Here is a 22,037-nt window from a genome sequence, read left to right as displayed (position 1 = left end):
TTCAGCCATACTCACTTTAAATACGGCTCCTAGAGAGCTGCTGATAGATCAGTGAAACCCTTGCCCCCTCCGCAAAAAAGGCTTAGCCTCACCCCTGCTTTTACTTCTCCTCCTGATTTTGCCCATGAAGAAGCTGGGAGCTTCAGTATTTTCAGTCATAAGAAACGGTGTCAAAGTGCATAGTATGAGTCAGATTGAACTGCAAAATCTCCCACAAAAAGGCAGCACACAGTCAGTCAGACTGTCTGCTTTGTAAAGCGGATCAAATTCCGTACACTCATTAAGGGAGGCAACGCTTGGAACAAATATTGCCACAGCAGATTTTGCGGAGAGGTTTGCGGCAAAGTCCGATGAGACTGCCTGTTTAATAGCATGTGACTCTTAAAGAAGGCTTTGTTGGTTGGAGGAAGAGGAAGAGGAGATGCATACCCTAGTTAGGTCCATTCCAAGTTTGAGTTGCGAGATGAGGTGAAGAATTACACTGCGCTGATCTTCCAGGACTCCTATATCTTCTTCTTCATTATCTTCAGTATCTGTCACCTCATCTTCAACTAGGATCAAGTCACGAGTGGAACACTGGTGTCGGGGTGGAAGGGAGAGAGGGAAAATATATAATCAGTATCACCAGCTGGACACAACAAAGAACAATATGGCGTGAATTCATATGAGCTTAATTACAGAGATCTCTTAGAACACGAGATTATTTCCAAATACTCACTCAACATTGCTAACTGACTAGCATAATCTTCAGCAAGTTATGAACAATTACCAAATCTACGGCACTGAGGAGTTGGACAAGCCATAAGGAGTTTGCAGAATGAATCTGAGCATATACTATGAAGGCACCACTTTCATGTGTTTTTTTAATGATATTGTCATCCTACTCACTGAAAATTTTGGATGCTACACATCAGGACAAATGTTCTACTATCACCTAGTAAACCAGAGAAGGATATAATCATTTGAAGGGCTAGGGGTCAAACAAAGAATCAGCTAGCTAAATATTTCAAGAGATTGGTTGTAATAGACGAAAATAAATGGTTCATTCTCTATTTTAAGACTATGCATCTGTCAATAACAAGGCTGCAATGTTCAGGATGCTCTAACTTCTGGTGTTAAAGGTTATGGCAACATTGCACAATGTGTTCATTTTTCAGACATATTGGTGAGTGTTTCAAATATCAACTCCTGTACTTATTCTTGGGAAAGAAGAAGAAGAAGAAGAAGAAGAAGAAGAAGAAGAAGAAGAAGAAGAAGAAGAAGAACAACAACAACAACAACAACAACAACAACAGCAACTAAAGGATTCCTACTCAAAAAAGCAATAATCCGTACCCTTTTAACTAAAAGTAACAGAATTCCAAATTTACTAAGATTTCCTTTTTTCAGGAGGTTGCATGCACAGTTAGTTCTACTCAAAAGTATACCCACTGAAAATAAGAGACATGGCTAACTTAGGTCCATTAACTGCAATGGGTCAACCTGGAGCAGAACTAGGGTTACTATATTTCAAAAAGGGGAAATCCAGACACAAAAGTTGATGAGCTTTTAAAATTGTTGAGCTTTTTATTTTATTTTATGTTTATTTTATTTATTTAGGCCAAAGTTGTTGAGTCCCCCCCCCCCCCAAAAAAAACTTTTTCAAAAATGATGTTTTTGAGCCATTTTTAATGAAATTCACCAAAATCTACACTTCCAACATGGGTTGCCATACGTCTTTATTTTCCCAGACACTACAGCGATTTCCTCCCAGACACTGTTTCCCGCAACCAAATCCCAGCTATGTCCTGCAAATTCCGGACATATGGCAACCATAACAGAACTTAGTTGGCCACAACTCAAGGAATTTCAGGAAATGAATCATTTGGGTTAGGCCAGGTATTTCTTGAGGCGATATTACTGCTTTGGTATAAACTAGACACCATGGGAAATCTTGCCTCATTTATATTTCATTTCATAAAAGCTCAGCAACAGTTCCATAGCAGTAACTGCGAAATGAACCAATAAATAATTTTTAGCAGTTATAAGAAGCAGTGTGAGAAGGGAGTTGCTCTCCTGGTATGATGAGGGAACTGAAAAAAAAGGAACAGATCAGAGAATTTAAGGTCCAGAAGAAAATAACATGTTTTACTGAATCTTTGTGACTTCACACAAAACTGAATCCACTTCTTTTTACCTCCCAAAAGCTAGTTACTGAAGTTCAGTAACTTTCCAGTAGTCAAAAACACAGAGGGTTCCCTGTTCTTGTTAGGCCTAACATTGTTAGGCATCGTTATATAAGCAAGTTACAGAGTAAAAATTCACTCAGACCCCTCAACACCTTCCAAAACAATGCATTAAAATATCCTTGCTCTCCAAGCAACATATACAGCTTTATCTGGCAATATAATTCCATTAGAAGAGTAGCTGTAACGCTGCCTTCAAAGATAGCACTGCATTAACTACATTAGCTATATGCATTTAAGCTTTGTAGATTGCAGTAGCTCTGAAAGAGTAAAACAGCAACTGTTTCCCGCCCTGCCAAGGCACTAAAAACCAAAGGAATAATATTCTTGCGTACGGTTATTTTACCGTACTTGATAACTTGAACGAGTGGCTTCAATTTCAACGGGTTTTAAAAGTGAGCACTGCGCACAACCTAACGCTGCAATTTTATACTTGGGTGTAAACTAATATTCTGCCCAGAGTTAAACGCAGAGTTTAACTTGCAAAGGGGAGGGGAGAAGACAGAAAGAACTTATTAACGGAGCTTCAAAACTTACAGAGGATGTTTCTACAGCGGGTTTGTTTATCATCCAGCTCGACCTCATTGAGCGTCCTGAGCTACGTAACAGCGCTGCTGTTTTCCGCGGCGGCTGCCTAGCTCCTTTAATAACAGGCGAGCTGGAGCTAGGAATTAGTAGTACCAGGAAGAGTCGGGAGAAGCCTCCCCTCCCTGCTCTGCCCCCACCTCCTTTTTAATTTCCACTGAATTTGAAAAGCATGATGTCAAATCAGCACGAATCTGCTGCCTACCGTCCCAGTCATGTGACGCGGGATCAGCGAGCTTAAACTACAAATCGCTTACAACGGGAGAAATGATGCTGTGCTGCGGGGGCCCTGAGTCTCTCCCCCTCTGGGCACAGGAGCTAACCTTACAAAAAGAGCATCTTGTTCAGTGCTGAGAACAGGGACGGATTTCGGCTAGCAGATGTTTTGTGTTTTGTTTTCAAAATTCCCTATTACAGAGAGCTTTTTCTTTCTTTCTTTTTTTAAACAAGATGTCAGATTCCAAGTGCCTCTGCAGAGGCGGAAGAGCTACCCTATAGCAGATTATAAAAAGCATCTTGCAATTTTGTTGAAGTTTATTAGAATTAAAGGAGAAAGGGTTACAAATTCATCCACACACACACACTCCCCCCGGGAAGGTTTATATCAGGTTTCCTCAACCTCAGCCCTCCAGATGTTTTGAGACTACAATTCCCATCATCCCTGACCACTGGTCTTGCTAGCTAGGGGTCATGGGAGTTGTAGGCCAAAAACATCTGGAGGGACAAGGTTGAGGGAGCCTGGTTTATATGAATGAAATATGAGTTGCTGCCAATGAAGATAAGTTTAGGGCAGGCGTAGGCAAACTCCAGCCCTCCAGATGTTTGGGACTACAATTCCCATCATCCCTGACCACTGGTCCTGTTAGCTAGGGATGGTGGGAATTGCAGGGCCTATGCCTGGTTTAGTAAAATGCATATAAAGCCATCAGTCGAGAGCCACTTCATACATTGTCCCCACAAACTTGTGTGTGCAGCCATAGTCTGTATCCAACGCATTAATCATGAAAAATATGCCCCTAAGCACAAACCTGTGAGGCTTCTGATGAATTAAATTTTATATATATATATATATATATATATATATATATATATATATATATATATTAGGGACGCGGGTGGCGCTGTGGGTAAAAGCCTCAGTGCCTAGGGCTTGCCGATTGAAAGGTCTGCGGTTCGAATCCCCGCAGCAGGGTGCGCTCCTGTTGCTCGGTCCCAGCGCCTGCCAACCTAGCAGTTCGAAAGCACCTCCGGGTGCAAGTAGATAAATAGGGACCGCTTACTGGTGGGAAGGTAAACGGCGTTTCCGTGTGCTGCGCTGGCTCGCCAGATGCGGCTTTGTCACGCTGGCCACGTGACCTGGAAGTGTCTCCGGACAGCGCTGGCCCCCGGCCTCTTGAGTGAGATGGGCGCACAACCCTAGAGTCTGTCAAGACTGGCCCGTACGGGCAGGGGTACCTTTACCTTTTATTTATATATATATATATATGTGTGTGTGTGTGTGTGTGTACCTTCTGATCAGCAAACCCTAGGCTCTGTGGTTTAGACCACAGCACCACCTGCATTTATTATGTACTACATAATCAATCTATATAATTGCATATTAGTGACCTTGAATGGGGAATGATTCTTACATAAAAGGTAGTATTCCTCTTTTTTTAAAAAAAATTACAAACCTAAAACTAAACCAGTTATATATAACCAGATTTCAGAAACTTCTTCCACAGCCACTAAATGGTGTTTGATGCAACGATTTAAGCTAGATTAGTTTGCAGTGATGTCTACCAATCCACAGCTCACTGTGCTTATCCTGAACACTGTATTAGTGTGCACAGAAAAAACATCGCAATGATTATCAGTATAATGTCACCTTTTCCAGAGGACACTCCAGGAAGTGACTGATCAATTTACTATTATGTTCTATAGAGAGGGAAATTATTGATAGTTTTAATGCACTCTGTCCTTGCTCTAAGTAACGATCAGGCAGTATGACCTATTGAATTTGTCAAAGCACATGGTCAATGGCTGTTTGTTGCGCTCTCAAAGAGAAACCTGTTAAACTCATATCAGACAGTAATGGCACAACCCTAGAAGTGTTTCCTCAGAAGTAAGCCCTACTGAGTTCAATTTTACCTCCAAGTAAGCAAATACCACCCACAGCTCCAAAACACACACCTGAGGCAATGTTTGTTTTTTTAAAAGAGGATTTTGCTTCTAATTGTAATTAAAAGGTAAAGGTACCCCTGCCCGTACGGGCCAGTCGTGTCCGACTCTGGGGTTGCACGCTCATCTCGCTCAAGAGGCCGGGAGCCAGGGCTGTCCGGAGACACTTCCGGGTCACATGGCCAGCGTGACGAAGCTGCTCTGGCGAGCCAGCACCAGCGCAGCGCACGGAAACGCCGTTTACCTTCCCGCTGTAAAGCGGTCCCTATTTATCTACTTGCACTTAAGGGTGCTTTCGAACTGCTAGGTGGGCAGGAGCTGGGACCGAACGACGGGAGCTCACCCCGCCGCGGGGATTCGAACCGCCGACCATGCGATCGGCAAGTCCTAGGCGCTGAGGTTTTACCCACAGCACCACCCGTGTCCCTTAATTGTAATTACTTGCATGTAATTACTTGGCCAACAGCATGGCCAACAGCCAGGGATAATGGGAGTAATATGATCCAATAAATAAATTCTGAACAGCCACAGGTTCCCCTATCCTTAATTTAATGGGACACATTCAAAGTTTTCTAAGTGTAAAGAAGCTCTTCAGTTAGCCTGCTGTTCTTTATCTTCTTTTTGTAAGTTGACACTAAAACGTTTAGACAATTATAATAATAGATTGTATATTTAGCACTCTTACGAAAAGGATTCTGATCCCCTTTTTAGCCTTCTTCTAATGAACAATGCTGGTGGCCCAATTCAAATACGTGATATATTGTGGTCTCAATTCTATTTAAGTTTCCTTCCAGCATTTTGCACCAGTATTAAACTTGAACAAATGTAAACAACAGACAACGACGTATTCTAGAGCGGCCAAAAAGGGTGAGAAGGGGAGGCCAAGCAAGTCTACTCCCCTAAATTCTGCAGGTAACCATTCGTTAAAATGGGCCGTTTCCTTGAAATTTAGTATCAATGTCCACCAGGGTATAATCATGCAACACAGTGTAAACCTGCAATTAAAATTTCGTGGTTTCTTTATTATGGCCAGAATCTCCCCCAAAAAGCAAACCTGCCTTGTTCTACTCTTTCAGGGAAAGGTAAGGGCTAATGGCTTCTGTTTCTCAAGCAGCAGACTTTTGTGAAACACGGCAAACTCATTTTTTTAAAACTAAGGAGACTTTTCAAAAGCAGTTTCTGATATGGGTGTCTGGTGTTGAAGTCAAATATTCCACACGGATATGCTCAAGGCTTGGATGCACCTAAAGTACCTCTTTGGATCTTGGCCAATAACATTTGGCAATGCTGGGATGGCCAAGAGAGAAAGATCAAAACTAATTACAATGTTCGTTTTGAACACATGGCAAATCTCAAGGACAACGCATCTTAATCAGAGTTGGTATCAAATAAGCAAGACACAGGCCAGCACCAAATGGAGTTGATGTGAATCAAAGCAAGCAGTGACCCTTATAGGTTTGTCCTTAACTGAAAAGAAAGAAAGAGAAAAGACTTAAAATTATTGCTGCAGCTAACATTGCTGGGTCTAGTTTAAAAAACGTGACAATACTAGAATCCCCATGGTTCACTGCAGGTTTTTGAAATTTGCAAACAAGAGTGAACACTCAGAACTTTAACGGATCAGCCTTAAATTTCTACCCAGTCCAGTATTTTTGCAATAATAATAATAATCCAGAATTAAACAGTTCACTATGAATTGGTCAGTGGGGGACCACATCCACCTTTTGCCAAACCCTGATATGCATATGCCACATAAAAACCCCAAGAATCTGATGAAAATTAGGGTTATGGCTTGGATCTTAACTATGTGAAAGGAAGTTGGGTGAGTGTAACTCAACAAGTTAGCAAAACATTAGGTTCCAAGCTTTATGCAACTATAATATATTTACAGGGAGATATGCATTTCCTGTTTTTATTGGAGAGATTGTGCAAAACACACATCTTATCCAGGGTGTTCCACTCCCAAGAGAAAATAAAGGCAGAAGCTTTGGCTTAAAAGGCATTTGCTACAGTATAAAATATGTACGCAAACAGGTTTACCAGGGAGATTTTACTTGCGTGCACAATGTCTGTTGCAGCAAGCTATAAAAATCAAGATTAGTTAGATTGGAATAAGTCATTTCTATCGAGGCTGCTGCAGTGGGCTTAATGTCATTTAATTCTACTTTTAGTGTAATTGTACATTTAATCATTTGAGCTAAGCATACCTTACCTGGGACTTTCCAATTGATTATGTCAGATGTCATATTTGGGTGGTCCGATATAGCAAATAAGCTTAGAACAGCAGCATTTTGCCAACAGATTAATTTAGCCGTACGAATCATTACAGGCTAAAGGCATTTGCAGTACTATGCAGCCTAAAAAGGATTTAATCAAGCATAATGGAAAAAGACAGGCCACAGTAAGAAATCCTTTAATGTCTCTGCCACACAGAGAATGTGCCTTGCTATGTAATACTGAACACGCTCTCGTCAAAGCTGAAACTGTTCACTTTCTGGTAAGTGCAAGCAACACTGACAAGGTACGCTTATCGTTTAGTCCATTTGGGATCATTAAAAGCTTGCATTTCATTTCAGGTGCAAGGCAAAACGAAAACATTCCGATCTCAGGTAATTCCTGTGTGTGTCTGTGTATTTCTGCAAGCTTAGCAACAGGAGTCCATGGAATCAGTGGCGGAGCGTGGGCCGTGGAGGGGGGGCCGGCCGCACCGGGCGCAACATCTGGGGGGGGGCGCTCGCACTCGCAGCTCTCTGCCCCTACCTGGCTCACTCACTCTCTCTCACTGCAGTGCTGGCTGTGCGAATCCGATCCGAGCCGCCGGGTCGCCGCCCACTGTGGAGGGGAGGGTGCCAGGCGTGCGGTGCGGAGAGAGAGTGAGGGACTACCTGGGGGAGGGACAATGCAGCGGGGGGGGTGAAAATTACTTGCCTTGCCCCGGGTTAGGGGGCACAAATTACTTGCCTTGCCCCGGGTGCTGACAACCCACGCTACGCCACTGCATGGAATGTCTATTTTGTCCAACTATTTTTATCATTCACACAAACCAAGATGCCATAAAGATCCAAGTCACCTTGCATTAAATATAAACAGAATAAACTCTTTTTAGCAGACTAGCCAGAGCAGCAATGCGCTTCAGGTACGGCACAACACAACCTTGCTACTCACCTGGGAGGCATATGAACTGGTCCCTGGGCTGGCACCCGAGTAGCAAGATGCCATAAAAAAAACTAGCACCATCAGGGACACGACTTGGCTAGATCTTTTCTCTCTGGTGTACTAGGACTGTACCACATGATGTTAGAATCTCTGGAGCATTGGTAGAACTTCTAAACTCTAGAAAACAAGAAAGCAGTGCCTGCTGTTCCTACCATGCAGGTCGAAAAACAAGGAAGTTACAGGAGATGGAAGGATGGAGATGATGGTCAGAAGGAGCTAGCAAGTGGCTAAGAAAGGGCCCGAGTCTGCAGTAGGGGGACAACTGGAGTCTGTGAGGATCAGAGCTGGGGAGAGAGACACAAATTCCATACTGGGTAAGGAGTTAATTATCCACTAAATCAGTGAGATGAGTAGGGAAGGAGGAAATTAGGAGGAAAGGAGTAAGTAGGAAAACGGGAGGGTCATTGTAAACATGTTTTTTTTTTTATAAGTCAGCACAAATGCTGGAACGGGAAGCAGAGCAACAAGGGGAAATTAAAATAGGAGCCAAGATCAAGGATAAGACCTAGGAGAATGGTCTACCCACCTGGGGTAGGAAAAGAGCTGGTCCCTTAAAGAAACATGATGCTGACAGGACAAGTTGCACCTATGCTGTCACAATGATCCTCAATGATGTATGTAAGTCATAAGCCATTAAGTTCAGCTTGCTCAGGACAGGGGTGCTTGGGATTTGAACCGCAGGGCTAATTCGCTCACGGCCTGAAGTATATTAAATTCCATCACTTCCAATGCACAAATAAAAAAAGATTCTTTTCAAGTCTATGTAAAGAAGATCTGAAAGGACTGGCAGTCTTCACAAACATCCCGGCACCTTCAGAAAGCAGCATGTTTTGCGATTATCAGGTTTTGTTTGAAGAGGTTGAAAGTATTCCCCTATTCACGAAGCACTGCCCCACACTCTGAATGGGCTCCTTCCGCCCTCAGCTATTGATATTGCATTGTTTACAATGGGATCCACAATTAACATTCGAATTATGATGCACCAATGCAGGGATGGGTAATCTTTCCGCCGCCATCTCAGCACCACATTTGGTGGCAAGAGGCTGCATACCAGGGGCCTGAAGTGAACTAGTCCATTCACACATGCACACACAATGGAGATTTACATGGAGATGAGATGTACAGAGGTGACTCTCCCCACATGCCTTCCTCCCATCAGAGCAGTGGCGTAGCATGGGGGTACAGGGGGGGCCGGCCGCACCGGGCGCAACATCTGGGGGTTAGGGTTAGGGGGTGCAAATCCACGGGTTAGGGGCGCAAATTACTTGCCTTGCCCCGGGTGCTGACAACCCACGCTACGCCACTGCATCAGAGTATTGTTCCCCCCCATCCTTCCAAACAGTGATTTCCATGGAGGCAAGGTACACAGGGATGAACTCTCCCTAATGTACCCTTCCTCTTCATCACAATCATACTCCCCACTCTGACAAGCAGCAATATTTGGCAGCACACATGGGAGAGCTGTCTGGGCACTGGTGCAGCCCCCCTGCATTGAAACAAGGACTGGATGTGGCTTCCTCAGGTGTGCAGTAATGAAAGCAAAGGGATGTCAAAAGTCGCAACCGAAATAGGCAGCTGAGAAGCCAATGATAAAAATGGGAGTGTGTGGGTTATTGTGGAAGAGATTTTGTTCCCCCATTTCGACCTTAAAAGCAAATGAGAGGAGCATGTTCAGCAGAATCAGAGAGTCTCTCATCTGAAAAAGAACTCCCCCCCCCCCACATCTTTCAAAGTTTTGCCTAGATTCAGAATAAACTCCTGCACATGGTATCACCTCGAGTCAACAAGTTAGCCACTTAGCTAACACCTGCCCAAGTTGCCTTAGCTTTGCACCTTGGGCTACACCTATAACAGCCCATTCACTAAGCTGCATCAATAGGAGTACAGCATCTAGATCAAGGGAAGTAATAGTGCCACTGTATTCTGCTCTGGTCAGACCTCACCTGGAGTACTGTGTCCAGTTCTGGGCACCACAGTTCAAGAAGGACACTGACAAACTGGAACGTGTCCAGAGGAGGCAACCAAAATGGTCAAAGGCCTGGAAATGATGCCTTATGAGGAACGGCTAAGGGAGCTGGGCATGTTTAGCCTGGAGAAGAGGAGGTTAAGGGGTGATATGATAGCCATGTTCAAATATATGAAGGGATGTCACATGGAGGAGGGAGAAAGGTTGTTTTCTGCTGCTCCAGAGAAGCGGACACGGAGCAATGGATCCAAACTACAAGAAAGAAGATTCCACCTAAACATTAGGAAGAACTTCCTGACAGTGAGAGCTGTTCGACAGTGGAATTTGCTGCCAAGGAGTGTGGTGGAGTCTCCTTCTTTGGAGGTCTTTAAGCAGAGGCTTGACAACCATATGTCAGGAGTGCTCTGATGGTGTTTCCTGCTTGGCAGGGGGTTGGACTCAATGGCCCTTGTGGTCTCTTCCAACTCTATGATTCTATGATTCAGTTTTATGAGGGGGAAGGGGGAAAGTTGTGGAGCCGAGTGAGAACTGTGGAATGCGCAGAATGCATTCAGTAAAGATGCATTCTGCTGACAGACACTCCCCTGGAAGAACAGGGCAACAAATGTCCAATTGCTCCATTAACCAAGCTTCTTCTGTCCTTCATATCAATGTGTTGTCCCCAGCAAGCATAGAGGCCTTGGGGAGAGGTGTGGTCTTGCATTACTTGTGTGAAGGCTTGGACACTTGCTATTTCTTCTCTTACCAAAACTGCAGTGGAAGCGAGAACCTGTCTGCGATTTCTGGGATTCCCTTCTTCCTAGAGGAGCAAAAGACACACACTCCTAGCAAGCAGAACTGTGGGCCACCTTGTATCTCATTGCAGGCTAGGAATTTGTTAACCCATATACCGTATTTTTCGCTCTATAAGACGCACCAGACCACAAGACGCACCTAGTTTTTGGTGGAGGAGAACAAGAAAAAAATATATTCTGAATCTCAGAAGCCAGAACAGCAAGAGGGATCGCTGCGCAGTGAAAGCAGGAATCCCTCTCGCTGTTCTGGCTTCTGGGATAGCTGCGCAGCCTGCATTCGCTCCATAAGACGCACACACATTTCCCCTTACTTTTTAGGAGGGGAAAAGTGAGTCTTATAGAGCAAAAAATACGGTAATTTGTTTGGTTATACACACACACCCACCCACACACCATTATCTCCCTCTGGTATGAATACACACAAAACAGGGGTGGGGAATGTTAGCACACCCCAAATTCAGAATAGATGCTGAATGAAACAAAAGTAATAGATATAAAACCCCTCAACTGAGTATTTTAAAAAAGAAATCCCACTTGACCTCAAGAACCCAGATTCTACCAGCCACAGCAGTGTTTCCCAAACCTGGGTCTCCAGCTGTTTTCGGACTACCATTTCCATCATCTTTGACTGCTGGTCTTGCTAGCTAGGGATGATGGGCGTTGTAGTCCAAAAACAGCTGGAGACCCAAGTTTGGGAAACCCTAAGCTACTGGTAAGGTAAAGTGTAAAGGGACCCCTGACCATTCAGTTCAGTCGTGACCGACTCTGGGGTTGCAGCGCTCATCTCGCTTTATTGGCCGAGGGAGCCGGCGTACAGCTTCCGGGTCATGTGGCCAGCATGACTAAGCCGCTTCTGGCGAACTAGAGCAGCGCACGGAAACGCCGTTTACCTTCCTGCCGGAGCGGTACCTATTCATCTACTTGCACTTTTATGTGCTTTTGAACTGCTAGGTTGGCAGGAGCAGGGACCGAGCAACGGGAGCTCACCCCGTCGCGGGGATTTGAACCGCCAACCTTCTGATCAGCAAGTCCTAGGCTCTGTGGTTTAACCCACAGTGCCACCCGTGTCCCCCAACCTACTGGTATGAGGGGGCAAAAAGGAGCATTATTATTTACTATTGGTAATATCTAGCTGTGTCAGTCTGTTTCCTCAGGGGTAGCATTAAATGGTTCGTTCTATTTCAAGAGACAAGTCAAACCTCATTTTATTTAGTTACTTGCAATGTATATTTTGGATGTCAGCCAAAACTCTCCCCCCCCCCCGCCCCTCCCAGCCAGTTCATGAACTCTAATTAAGAGAGATGCAATTTACAGCAACACTCCCCAACAGAAGTCAGAGGAAAGCCAATTACTAGACGAAATCTGCCTGTAAATACTCAAGTGCCGTGCCAACTCTCCAGGAAGAAGCAGCATCCTGCCATAGAGATCCTCCTCTTCAGGATATATGTAAGCCCGCTTGCCATATATTGCAAAGTCAAAAGCATGATGATAACACGAAGCAACAAACGTTGCAATCAATGCTATATTCTGCACTTGGGACAGAAGCCACAAAGCTTCTCAAACAGTCTGCTATCTCTTTGAAAAAATACAATGAGAATCTAACAAGGTGGCATGTGTGTATGGAAAGTGAAGCAGTTTTAAATATAACGTTAGGGGGGGTTGAGGGGGGTTCAGTCTCGATGATGCCCTAAATCCCTTCTAATTCTTGGGATCTTGTATTCCATGAATGTTAGTAGAGAAGGTTGCCAAACCAGTCAGGCAAGTTCCTTAGTAAGATAATGACCTAAGCTGGCAATTTGACTGCCCTGATCAGCATCTAAAAGAATGAGCTGAGTTGTAATAGCTGCAGCTAAGTGAAGGGGAATAATAGGTCCAAAGTGGGGAGGGCTGGGCTAAAGAGTGTGCGAGAGAGACAGCTGAGCTGGAAGCGGGCAGGAAGCAGAGAGGCATGGATTTTTTAGCTCTGTGCTGGACTTTGGGGCTCCCCTTGCAACCAGATAGGGAAGCAAAATCTGTTGCGGTGTTAAAGCTGAGATCTCATGCTCGGGTTGTGTACATGTGCAAATAAAACCATATATCCTAAAGACACCGCAGTCTCCGCTGACCTTCATTCCGTGGAAACCAAACCCTGGGAAAACCTTGGAGACTCTCACTGTTCAGAGACTGGGGTGGCATTTATAATCAGAGAACTGTAGAGTCCAACCCCCTGCAATATGCTGTCCCATATGGGGATTGAACCTGAAACCCTGACATCATCAGCACCAGCCAACTGAGCTATCCATTTCTATACACTTCATTCAGCAGCTTACATGCTAAACTGGTTTTTAAAGCTCTTTAGGTACCGTATTTTTTGCTCTATAAGACTCACTTTTTCCCTCCTAAAAAGTAAGGGGAAATGTGTGTGCGTCTTATGGAGCGAATGCAGGCTGCGCAGCTATCCCAGAAGCCAGAACAGCAAGAGGGATCGCTGCTTTTACTGCACAGTGATCCCTCTTGCTGTTCTGGCTTCTGAGATTCAGAATATTTTTTTTCTTGTTTTCCTCCTCCAAAAACTAGGTGCGTCTTGTGGTCTGGTGCGTCTTATAGAGTGAAAAATACGGTATGCCACTCCCTATCTATTCCAGGCTGCAGAAGTCATTATTCGTGGAGGATAAGACATGACAACCACCAGAAGATTGGGAAAGAGTGAAGGAACTTGATGATGGCAAGTACCAGATGAGCAACTCGAGTCTCACTAGGCTAAGAGGGGAAGGGTGCAACCACGTATTGATGATGTGTCACTCAGGATATCCAGACACCCTCCCTGAGCAGCTTCCTGTAGATATAAAACAGCGTAAATGACAAGCTGCAACCCTGTTGAGACGCCAGCGTTTAGTCTATGAGACAGAAGAGATGGTGGCCATAAGGGATGATTGAATGAAATGGATTTATATAAAGTGGTACCTCCGTTTGCGCACAGGATTCTGAGGAATCCACAACCGGAGGTTCCTGTTCTGCGCATGCCACATAGAACTCTTCTGCACATGCGAGGGCAGTAAAACCTGGAAAAATACTGTGCATATCCAGAGGTACCACTGTATGCACATTACCTATGTACCAAGTAAAATTATGAGCCAAAATTGGGTCTTTCACATGCAAAAGACCCATTTTTATTTTTAAAAAATTGTCAGAGAGAGAGAGAGAGAGAGAGATCCCATTTTGGGCTACAAGTAGCATCTCTTTTGCTCAAGTGAAAAGACCCAGAACGTATTGAAATAAATTTTGCGAGCATCACTGAAAAGACGCAGAACAGACCATGCAAAATCTGAAAACAATGCATGGGAAATAAAATCTGATTTTTTAAGATTTCACTTAGGGATAAAATTAGTTCACAGCAGCAGATAGGTGGTCTCTCTTCTGCATGATACAACGGGGTAGGTGAGCTTTTTGGTTCCTCACCGCCAGATCGGCCACATGGGGGGACCTGTCAATCACATGATGTCACTGTAACGACATACGGTTGACAGGCGAGTGGAGCTGCCGCCTCTCAATAGCCCTTCTGTGGCTTTTTTTAAAAATTGCTTTGAAGCATCCTCTCTTCTACTTTAAAGCAGGGGGCAGGGGCTGTTTCAAACAGTGCTTTTCAGAGAGTGCTCAGAGGTAGTCTCTACACCAGGGGTCAGCAAAGTTTTTCAGCAGGGGGCCGGTCCACTGTCCCTCAGACCTTGTGGGGGGGCGGATTTATTTATTTTTTTCCGGGGATCAGGAATGAACGAATTCCTGTGCCCCACAAATAACCCAGAGATGCATTTTAAATAGAAGCACACATTCTACTAATGTAAAAACACACGGATTCCTGGACCATCTGTGGGCCAGATTTAGAAGGCGATTGGGCTGGATCCGGCCCCAGGCTTTAGTTCGCCTATCCATGCTCTATACGTCCACTGAAAGCACTGAAAGATTGTCTTAAAGGAGCAAAGTGCCTTTTGAAGCAGCCTCTCCCTCCTCCAGCTGCCGTAAGAGGGCACTTGGGCGGCAGCAGGACCATTTCCCCGCCTGCTTAAAGGAGAAGGCAAAGGTTTGTTTTTTTTACTCTCCATTCATCAGCTGGGAACAGGGTAGCACAGCCAATACAGTGGTGCCTCGCAAGACGAAATTAATTCGTTCTGCAAGTTTTTTCGTCTTGTGAATTTTTCGTCTTGCGAAGCACGGTTTCCCATAGGAAATGAATTGACGGTTTCCCATAGGAATGCATTGGCGGTTTTAAGAAAAAGGCGCAAGACGTTTTCGTCTTGCGAAGCAAGCCCATAGGGAAATTCGTCTTGCGAAGCAACTCAAAAAACAAAAACCTCTTTCGTCTTGCGAGGCATTCGTCTTGCGAGGCATTCGTCTTGCGAGGTACCACTGTACAGGATTAAACCCTGTCCTCCCGCCAATCAGCTGATGTCAACAGTGATGTCACGCCCGGCAAGCAAAACTGGTCCCCCGCTGGTGGGCCAACGTTGGCCCACAAGTCAGATATTCCTTACCCCAGTTACACAACAAACATTGCCTCATTCAGTCTGCTTTCAGACACTGACCAGGAATTAAAACTATTTCCAATAGGCTGCATATCTAAAGTGTAAAAGATGGGATATAAAAAGTTCTACTACGTAATTTTAAAATCGAGTCTCTCTTTAAAAATGGGGGGGGGGGAGGTTGAAGGGCAAATGTGCATTTAATTCTATAAATATCTAGGCCAAACCTTAAATTGTGTGTGTGGGTTTTTAAAAGGGGGAGGGGGAGGCAGGGAGTCTGCTTCAAGCCCGGGAGGAGGGCCAAGCCTGAGGGGTGAATCAATGCTCAAAAATCAATGGAATGTACATCTGTTCTTTTCACAGCAAAGGCAGGGAAAAGCCTAGCTTACCCACCCTAGGAGAGGAAAATCAATGCGCTCCCTAAGTGGAGTTTTAAAAGCAGCCTGGGTTGGTGGCGAAAAGAACAACCAGAAAGGAAATTCACCAGGTTTTGGCGCTTGGAGGGGGAAGAGAGAGAGAGAAAGTCAGAGTCCTTTGAAAAAGAAAGGAATTGTCTCTTTGGAATATCTAGTTGTTGTTGGTATCCGATGTCTGTCTCAAGAGAGAGATATCTAGTGATGCCTATCTTAAAGGGTTGTTTTAAGGGTGACTAAGTTACTGCTTTTCTGAAGTGGTTCAAAGCACCTTGCAGGTATTCAGATAGTGGAAGCAAGGCATTAACTACAAAAGTGATGCACCGAGACTGGCATGTAACACTAAGCCAAGCTACGGCTTGGCAAGAACAAATAACTGCAGGAGAGGAGAGGGCAGCAGCTGACCTCCTCCTCTGTTGTTTTGCTGCTGAGTTGAGCCAAGCCATGATCTTGCTTCTCCTCGAGAGCCAGTGTGGTGTAGTGGTTAAGAGCGATAGTCTCGTAATCTGGGGAACCGGGTTCGCGTCTCCGCTCCTCCACATGCAGCTGCTGGGTGACCTTGGGCTAGGCACACTTCTTCGAAGTCTCTCAGCCCCACTCACCTCACAGAGTGTTTGTTGTGGGGGAGGAAGGGAAAGGAGAATGTTAGCCGCTTTGAGACTCCTTAAAGGGAGTGAAAGGCGGGGTATCAAATCCAAACTCTTCTTCTTCTTCTTCTTCTTCTGCTTCATGTACTGTCCAAACCCAGGCTTGTGGGTTAAGCTTTCTTCAGACAAACCATGAGCTGCAACTGAGATTTGTCCTATGGCTTTGCAGCTTGTGGTGTGTCTTGGACAGCAAAACCATTAGCAGAGGTGCAGAGAATACTAACTTAATGGCTTAGTGTGTTATGTGAGAACGAGGGCGTTATGAGCTGATTTGATGTTTCTGTGTATAGCTTCGCAAATGACACTTGGCTGTATTTTCCTCTTTAACCATTTTTCCATTTATCAGGTTTTTGTTGTTGTTGTTTTGAAAGTGCAAATTATACTCCATGAACCATGGCCATTTCAAAGTATAAAGTAGACAAAAGTTGAGCAATTTTAAAATGTCTTACTCATTACAAATTTTTAACTTTCATATCTTTGGGTTGTATCCAATGAAGTCATCCCACCTGCTTTGAGGGTTCCCCCAACCCCCAGATACAGCCCTTGATGTTTCATAAATTGGGGTGCTATGATGGAAGAAGGATGATCCACAAAAGAAGAAAGTTTCATAGGCAAAATCTGGCCCAAAATCTCCACAATCAGGTACATCTATATGGTTATATACTCTAGCTTTACTCACTGTTAGGCAAACATCACCATGATAGATAGATAGATAGATAGATAGATAGATAGATGATAGATAGATAGATAGATAGATAGATAGATATTGCAATTCAAAAATTTACTTTCAAATGAGAAACTTAAGAGTTACAAAAAAAAAAAGAATATTAATGTCTTTGAACAAAGAGAGAGAAGTCTAGTTTGTTCATGCTATATTTGTTTCTTTATACAAGCCTGAACCTGTTGTTGTTGTTGTTGGTTTAAAATTAAGAAAACATGAGTTTTACAAATGCTTCGTTATGAAAACAAAATCCTGCAGAAGGATTTTTAATCAACATAAAAGCAAGCAAGAACTATTAAATTAGTTTTTACTTCAATTTATACAAAACAGGGTACAATTGTGTGCAGTGGTACCTCGGGATGCGAACGGGATCCGTTCCGGAGCCCTGTTTGCATCCCGAACGGATCGCAAGACACGATGGCATATCTGCGCGGGTCGCGTTTCGCCGCTTCTGCGCATGACGCCATTTTGAGCGTCTGCGCATGCGTGAGCGGCAAAACCCGGAAGTAACGCGCTCTGTTACTTCCGGGTTGCCGCGGAGCGCAACTCGAACGCGCTCAACCCAAAGCACATTCAACTCGAGGTATGACTGTATTAATATTTTTACTTTTAATATTTTTTTCATGAATAAGTATGAACATCCTTGTCTCTTGAGCTTTGGACCAACTACACATATGACTTGAGTGATCCCAGGTATTGTTAGAATCTGCCTGTAATATGTTCTAATTCTTGAAGAAAAAACTTCAATCTTCTACCATAGACTTTTCTATACAGTAAAAGGTTTCAAAGCGTAACCACTGAAACAGCATTTGACCACTAGGTGGTGATCTATGGCAACACTACACTGCTTGTCAAGTAATCTCTTAGTGCAGCCTAAGAGGGAAGAAAATAAACTGGGATGTAAGTTGGCACACATCCAAAGGGAATCTCAATAAAGTAGACCATGTGAATTAAGGGGAGATGGGGAGCAGGGCTGGCTGCATGAGCTCTGATTGGCTCCCAAGGAGGCAGTAAACATATTCATCTTGTCTGAATGACTAGACATTATGAAGCAAAGGGCATAGAAAGCAATACTGCTGACTTGGATGAAGATAATGAGACTTGTGAAAATGAAAATCATTAACAGGCTTATGATGAGGGAAGCTACGGTGTTTATTAAAGCAATTCCTTTGTCAGCGAGGTTACCTGTGGATTCTGCGCTCCCTGGGTTGAAAACGCCGTTCATCACTTTCTGAAGGTTTTTGTTTTTATTTTGGCAGAGTGAAGACTGAGCAAAAAGCTCCCAACTTCAGGTGTCACATCCACAGGCAACACAGACAGAATTTATGCAGCCAATTCCCACTACAGCAGCTACCCAGGAGCCACTTCAAATATGCCACAACATTTCATTCTCAGTTCATAATTCAAGGGGGCCTTTGGAAACAATTCAGCACGAAAGGGAGAGAGCATTCTGCTTATGCTAGGTATTTTCTGCGGGCATTTGCTTCACTGCACAGTGAACTGAAAAAAATAAAGGCGAAGGAATGAGGTCTCTTACAACACATATATTTAACACATACACACACACTCTTAACCTGTTAATCGAAGGGCTCCACAATCTAATAAGTCTGAAAGAACAGCATCCACAGCACTTGAGCAGAAGCACTTAACTCATTTACCCCCAGTCTTTATATTCTCCAGCCTTTTTCTTCACCAAACATCTAAAAGGGCTATTTAAACATCTCTGGTTACAAGAACTCCCAACCTATGTACTAATAATGTTTGCCCATGTGCTGATCCATATGCAGCCAAACATGTCTGCATCCACGCATAAGAGGGAGGTATCAGTATAAAACAGCTTCCTATATTTCTGCTCTAATGGGGAGGTCTAAATGCACAGTATGAAATAAATCTTAAGGAGGTTAAGTTCTAGTCCTGCACAGCAACTTGAATTCAAGTGAGTTCATATAAACCAGAACCCCTAGACTAGGGAGGAAACACGAGCATTAGTAAAAAGGACCTTTCAAAGGTGATCTGTGCAGCTACATAACACAGCACATATACACAATACGCCTAGAACACAGAAATACTTGGCCCAAGCGTTTTAATTGCACCACACTCACCAACAAAGACGATATGGTTTGTGCCTCCTGCGGCTTAGACGGGACTCCTGGCCACGTAAGATTGGCACTAGCAACTGTCAAAGAACTAAGGGCACCATTTTTCAGCTGCTCTGCGGAATGTGACTTTGGCCCATGCCATCCCAGAAAGCTTTCTGAAACAGAAACAGAGCCAAAGTTACCAGCAATGCCATTCCTTCAATGCATACTCGTTTTCAGGGAATGGGAATCTCTCTCAACGCCTGAGGGAGGTCTCAATAAAGAACATCTCTCTCAGCCCCTTTTACTCCCGCCTCCCATTAAGTCACTTGCATTTCAACCTTGTTTGCGTCCCTTCTTGTAAGATCCTCCTATCACAGCACCAGTCTTATTATTATTTGTAGCAAGTGCGGTTCCATTGTTGAGCAAGCACCAGCATAATAAGAACACCACTCTCGAAACAGAATGGGAGTTTGACTTGATTCGCTCAGTTCTGAAATAAGTACAGGCAATTTCACTTCTGCCTTTTAGACAGTACTTAGGTGTCAAATATTAAGAGTGAGAGTCACTGACATTTCCCCCAGTGACTGCATATATTATATATATGCCCAAAGACACCATTGCACAGCCCCCCAGGGCAGGCAACAGTATACAGTGGTACCCCGCAAGACGAATGCCTCGGAAGACAAAAAACTCGCAAGACGAAAGAGTTTTCCGTTTTCTGAGTTGCTTCACAAGACGGATTTCCCTATGGGCTTGCTTCGCAAGACGAAAACGTCTTGCGCCTTTTTTTAAAAAAACGCCAATGCATTCCTATGGGAAACCGTCAATACACATTAGTGCTTCGCAAGACAAAAAAAAACTCGTAGAACGAAAAAACTCGCAGAACGAATTAATTTCGTCTTGCGGGGCACCACTGTATCATCCCTTTTATTCACGTGCTATTTAGCTCTCTAGCTGTGAATGCTGCTGAACATCAGGTTTACTCCAAAGATTATCTTAATACAGTGGTGCCTCGCAAGACGAAATTAATTCGTTCCACGAGTCTCTTCGTCTAGCAGTTTTTTCGTCTTGTGAAGCAACCCTATTAGCGGCTTAGCGGATTAGCGCTATTAGCGGCTATTAGCGGCTATTAAAGGCTTAAGGGATTAGCGGATTAGCTGCTAAAAGGCTATTAGCGGTTTAGCGGCTTAGAAAAAGGGGGTGGGGAGTGAAAAAAAATCTCAAGACTCGCAAGACATTTTCGTCTTGCGAAGCAAGCCCATAGGGAAATTCGTCCTGCGAAGCGCATCGAAAAATGGAAAACCCTTTCGTCTAGCGGGTTTTCCGTCTTGCAAGGCATTCGTCTTGCGGGGCACCACTGTACCCATATTCAAGTTATTTAAGGCTCTAACATAAACATGTACTTGAGCAACTGGCTCCAGACTTTGGACAACAGCAGCAGCAGCAGCAGTCCAGAACCTGCTTCAGGTAAAGGTGCATAGGCATTGATAGGCAAGTTGACGTTAGCTTAAAAGAAGAAGACTTGAAGCAGTTTCCACTCCATGATCAAAGGGAGGACAGGCTTGTGTGACAACAACAGAATTCTACTAACCCTGTTTTGCTCACATCAGGTGTTTGTGATGGAACAAAGACAGAATTCCAGAATTTGCACACTCTGTGACCCAGTGATATTTTCAGCTAAGGTGTTCGTGGTATAACTTTTGGGCAAACAGCCTCTCCACAGGCATATTTCATTGAAAACTCGGCAACACCGCCAATAAATTGAAGGCACCGTGGACCAGACTGTCCCATGCAATCACGGATGGCAGCAATTCCTCACAAGAACAGGATATAGGAGATGCTCATCATTTTAAAAAGGTTCCGATTCTTGTTAGCTGCAAACACATACTTCAACTCAAATCAGAACCAGGGCAGCATCATAACTCAGTAGCCACTATCTCCTGGTCACCACCGCTTTATTGCAAATGGCCCACAAAGTCAATGGGCTTGGCTCAAAGGCAAAAGTCCGAGGTTATCATACAGATGACAAATCATCTTCCCTCTAAGGTGCAAAGAAGCCTCTGGGTTAGCATGTTCGAGGCATGTGCCACTTTGAAAATGACCAATGGCTGGCAAGCAAAAGCCTATTACTGGGCCATATCAAGTCTAAACTGGCATACTTTTGCCTGAATAATTGTCGATCTTAAGAAGATGTTCATAATTAACTTAACCTAGGGGGAATTCACCCAAGTAGATTTGACACTTGAAAATTTATGGCTATTTATAGACCCAAAAGGTTAGGTACTGAACAACATTCAATGATAATGACGAGAGTGTTAGAATGCAAAGTGTGAGCTGTTTTATATATTTGCACTTCCAATGCTACGTTTATGGAATTTAATGGATTCTGAGGATGTTCTGAAACTGTAGCTCAAATGAAAGACTGTCTAGAAATTAACTGCTAACAGTTTCAGAACTTAAAATGCCTCTGTAAGACCTGCATGGGCTTAATATGCCAAAAGGTCATTCCTATTTAGAAACAAAAGGTAACTACAGTTTGCATTATTGTCACAGTGCATAAACAAAACAAGCTAAGCTAAATTTGCATCAGCCAATGGATTACGACAATTTGGCAGTGTGGCAACCCAATCTTCAGTATCTGTACTTGGAATGCAAGATTAAGGCTATGCTTTCACAAAGCACCAGCAAAGAAACTAGCATGACTTTCCTGGCTGTTTATTGGCCTGTGTTGCA

The 22,037-nt window shown here is 43.9% G+C and overlaps 1 protein-coding gene and 2 long non-coding RNA genes across 8 annotated transcripts in view; 2 read left to right on the top strand and 1 right to left on the bottom strand.

Annotated features, from left to right (window-relative positions):
• LOC310660487 overlaps window positions 1-22,037 on the top strand; it is a 330,629-nt gene that overhangs the window by 226,070 nt on the left and 82,522 nt on the right. The window lies entirely within an intron of this gene.
• Window positions 1-22,037, bottom strand: part of OSBPL10 (oxysterol binding protein like 10) — a 74,578-nt gene that overhangs the window by 19,260 nt on the left and 33,281 nt on the right. For 2 of the 6 annotated variants that reach the window (XM_083404830.1, XM_083404833.1), the window contains exons 6-8: window positions 19,326-19,477; window positions 10,859-10,951; window positions 430-576 (exon numbers count right to left, since the gene is read on the bottom strand). In XM_083404830.1, the coding sequence (XP_083260956.1) occupies window positions 430-576; window positions 10,859-10,951; window positions 19,326-19,477 (392 nt within the window). The remainder of the gene's footprint in view (window positions 1-429; window positions 577-10,858; window positions 10,952-19,325; window positions 19,478-22,037) is intronic. The other 4 variants (XR_014503341.1, XM_083404832.1, XM_083404831.1 and 1 more) reach the window with 3 other exon arrangements.
• Window positions 14,858-19,301, top strand: LOC310660537. Its single transcript, XR_014503491.1, has 3 exons — window positions 14,858-15,003; window positions 17,000-17,144; window positions 18,483-19,301. It is a non-coding gene; the product is annotated as an uncharacterized lncRNA (long non-coding RNA).

The sequence above is a fragment of the Podarcis tiliguerta genome, assembly GCF_965153285.1.
Source record: "Podarcis tiliguerta genome assembly, chromosome: 12".
In the NCBI taxonomy this organism is placed as follows: Eukaryota; Metazoa; Chordata; class Lepidosauria; order Squamata; family Lacertidae; genus Podarcis; species Podarcis tiliguerta.
The sequence above is the reverse complement of the archived record's forward strand: the minus strand, read 5'-3'. Positions and strand labels throughout refer to the sequence as shown.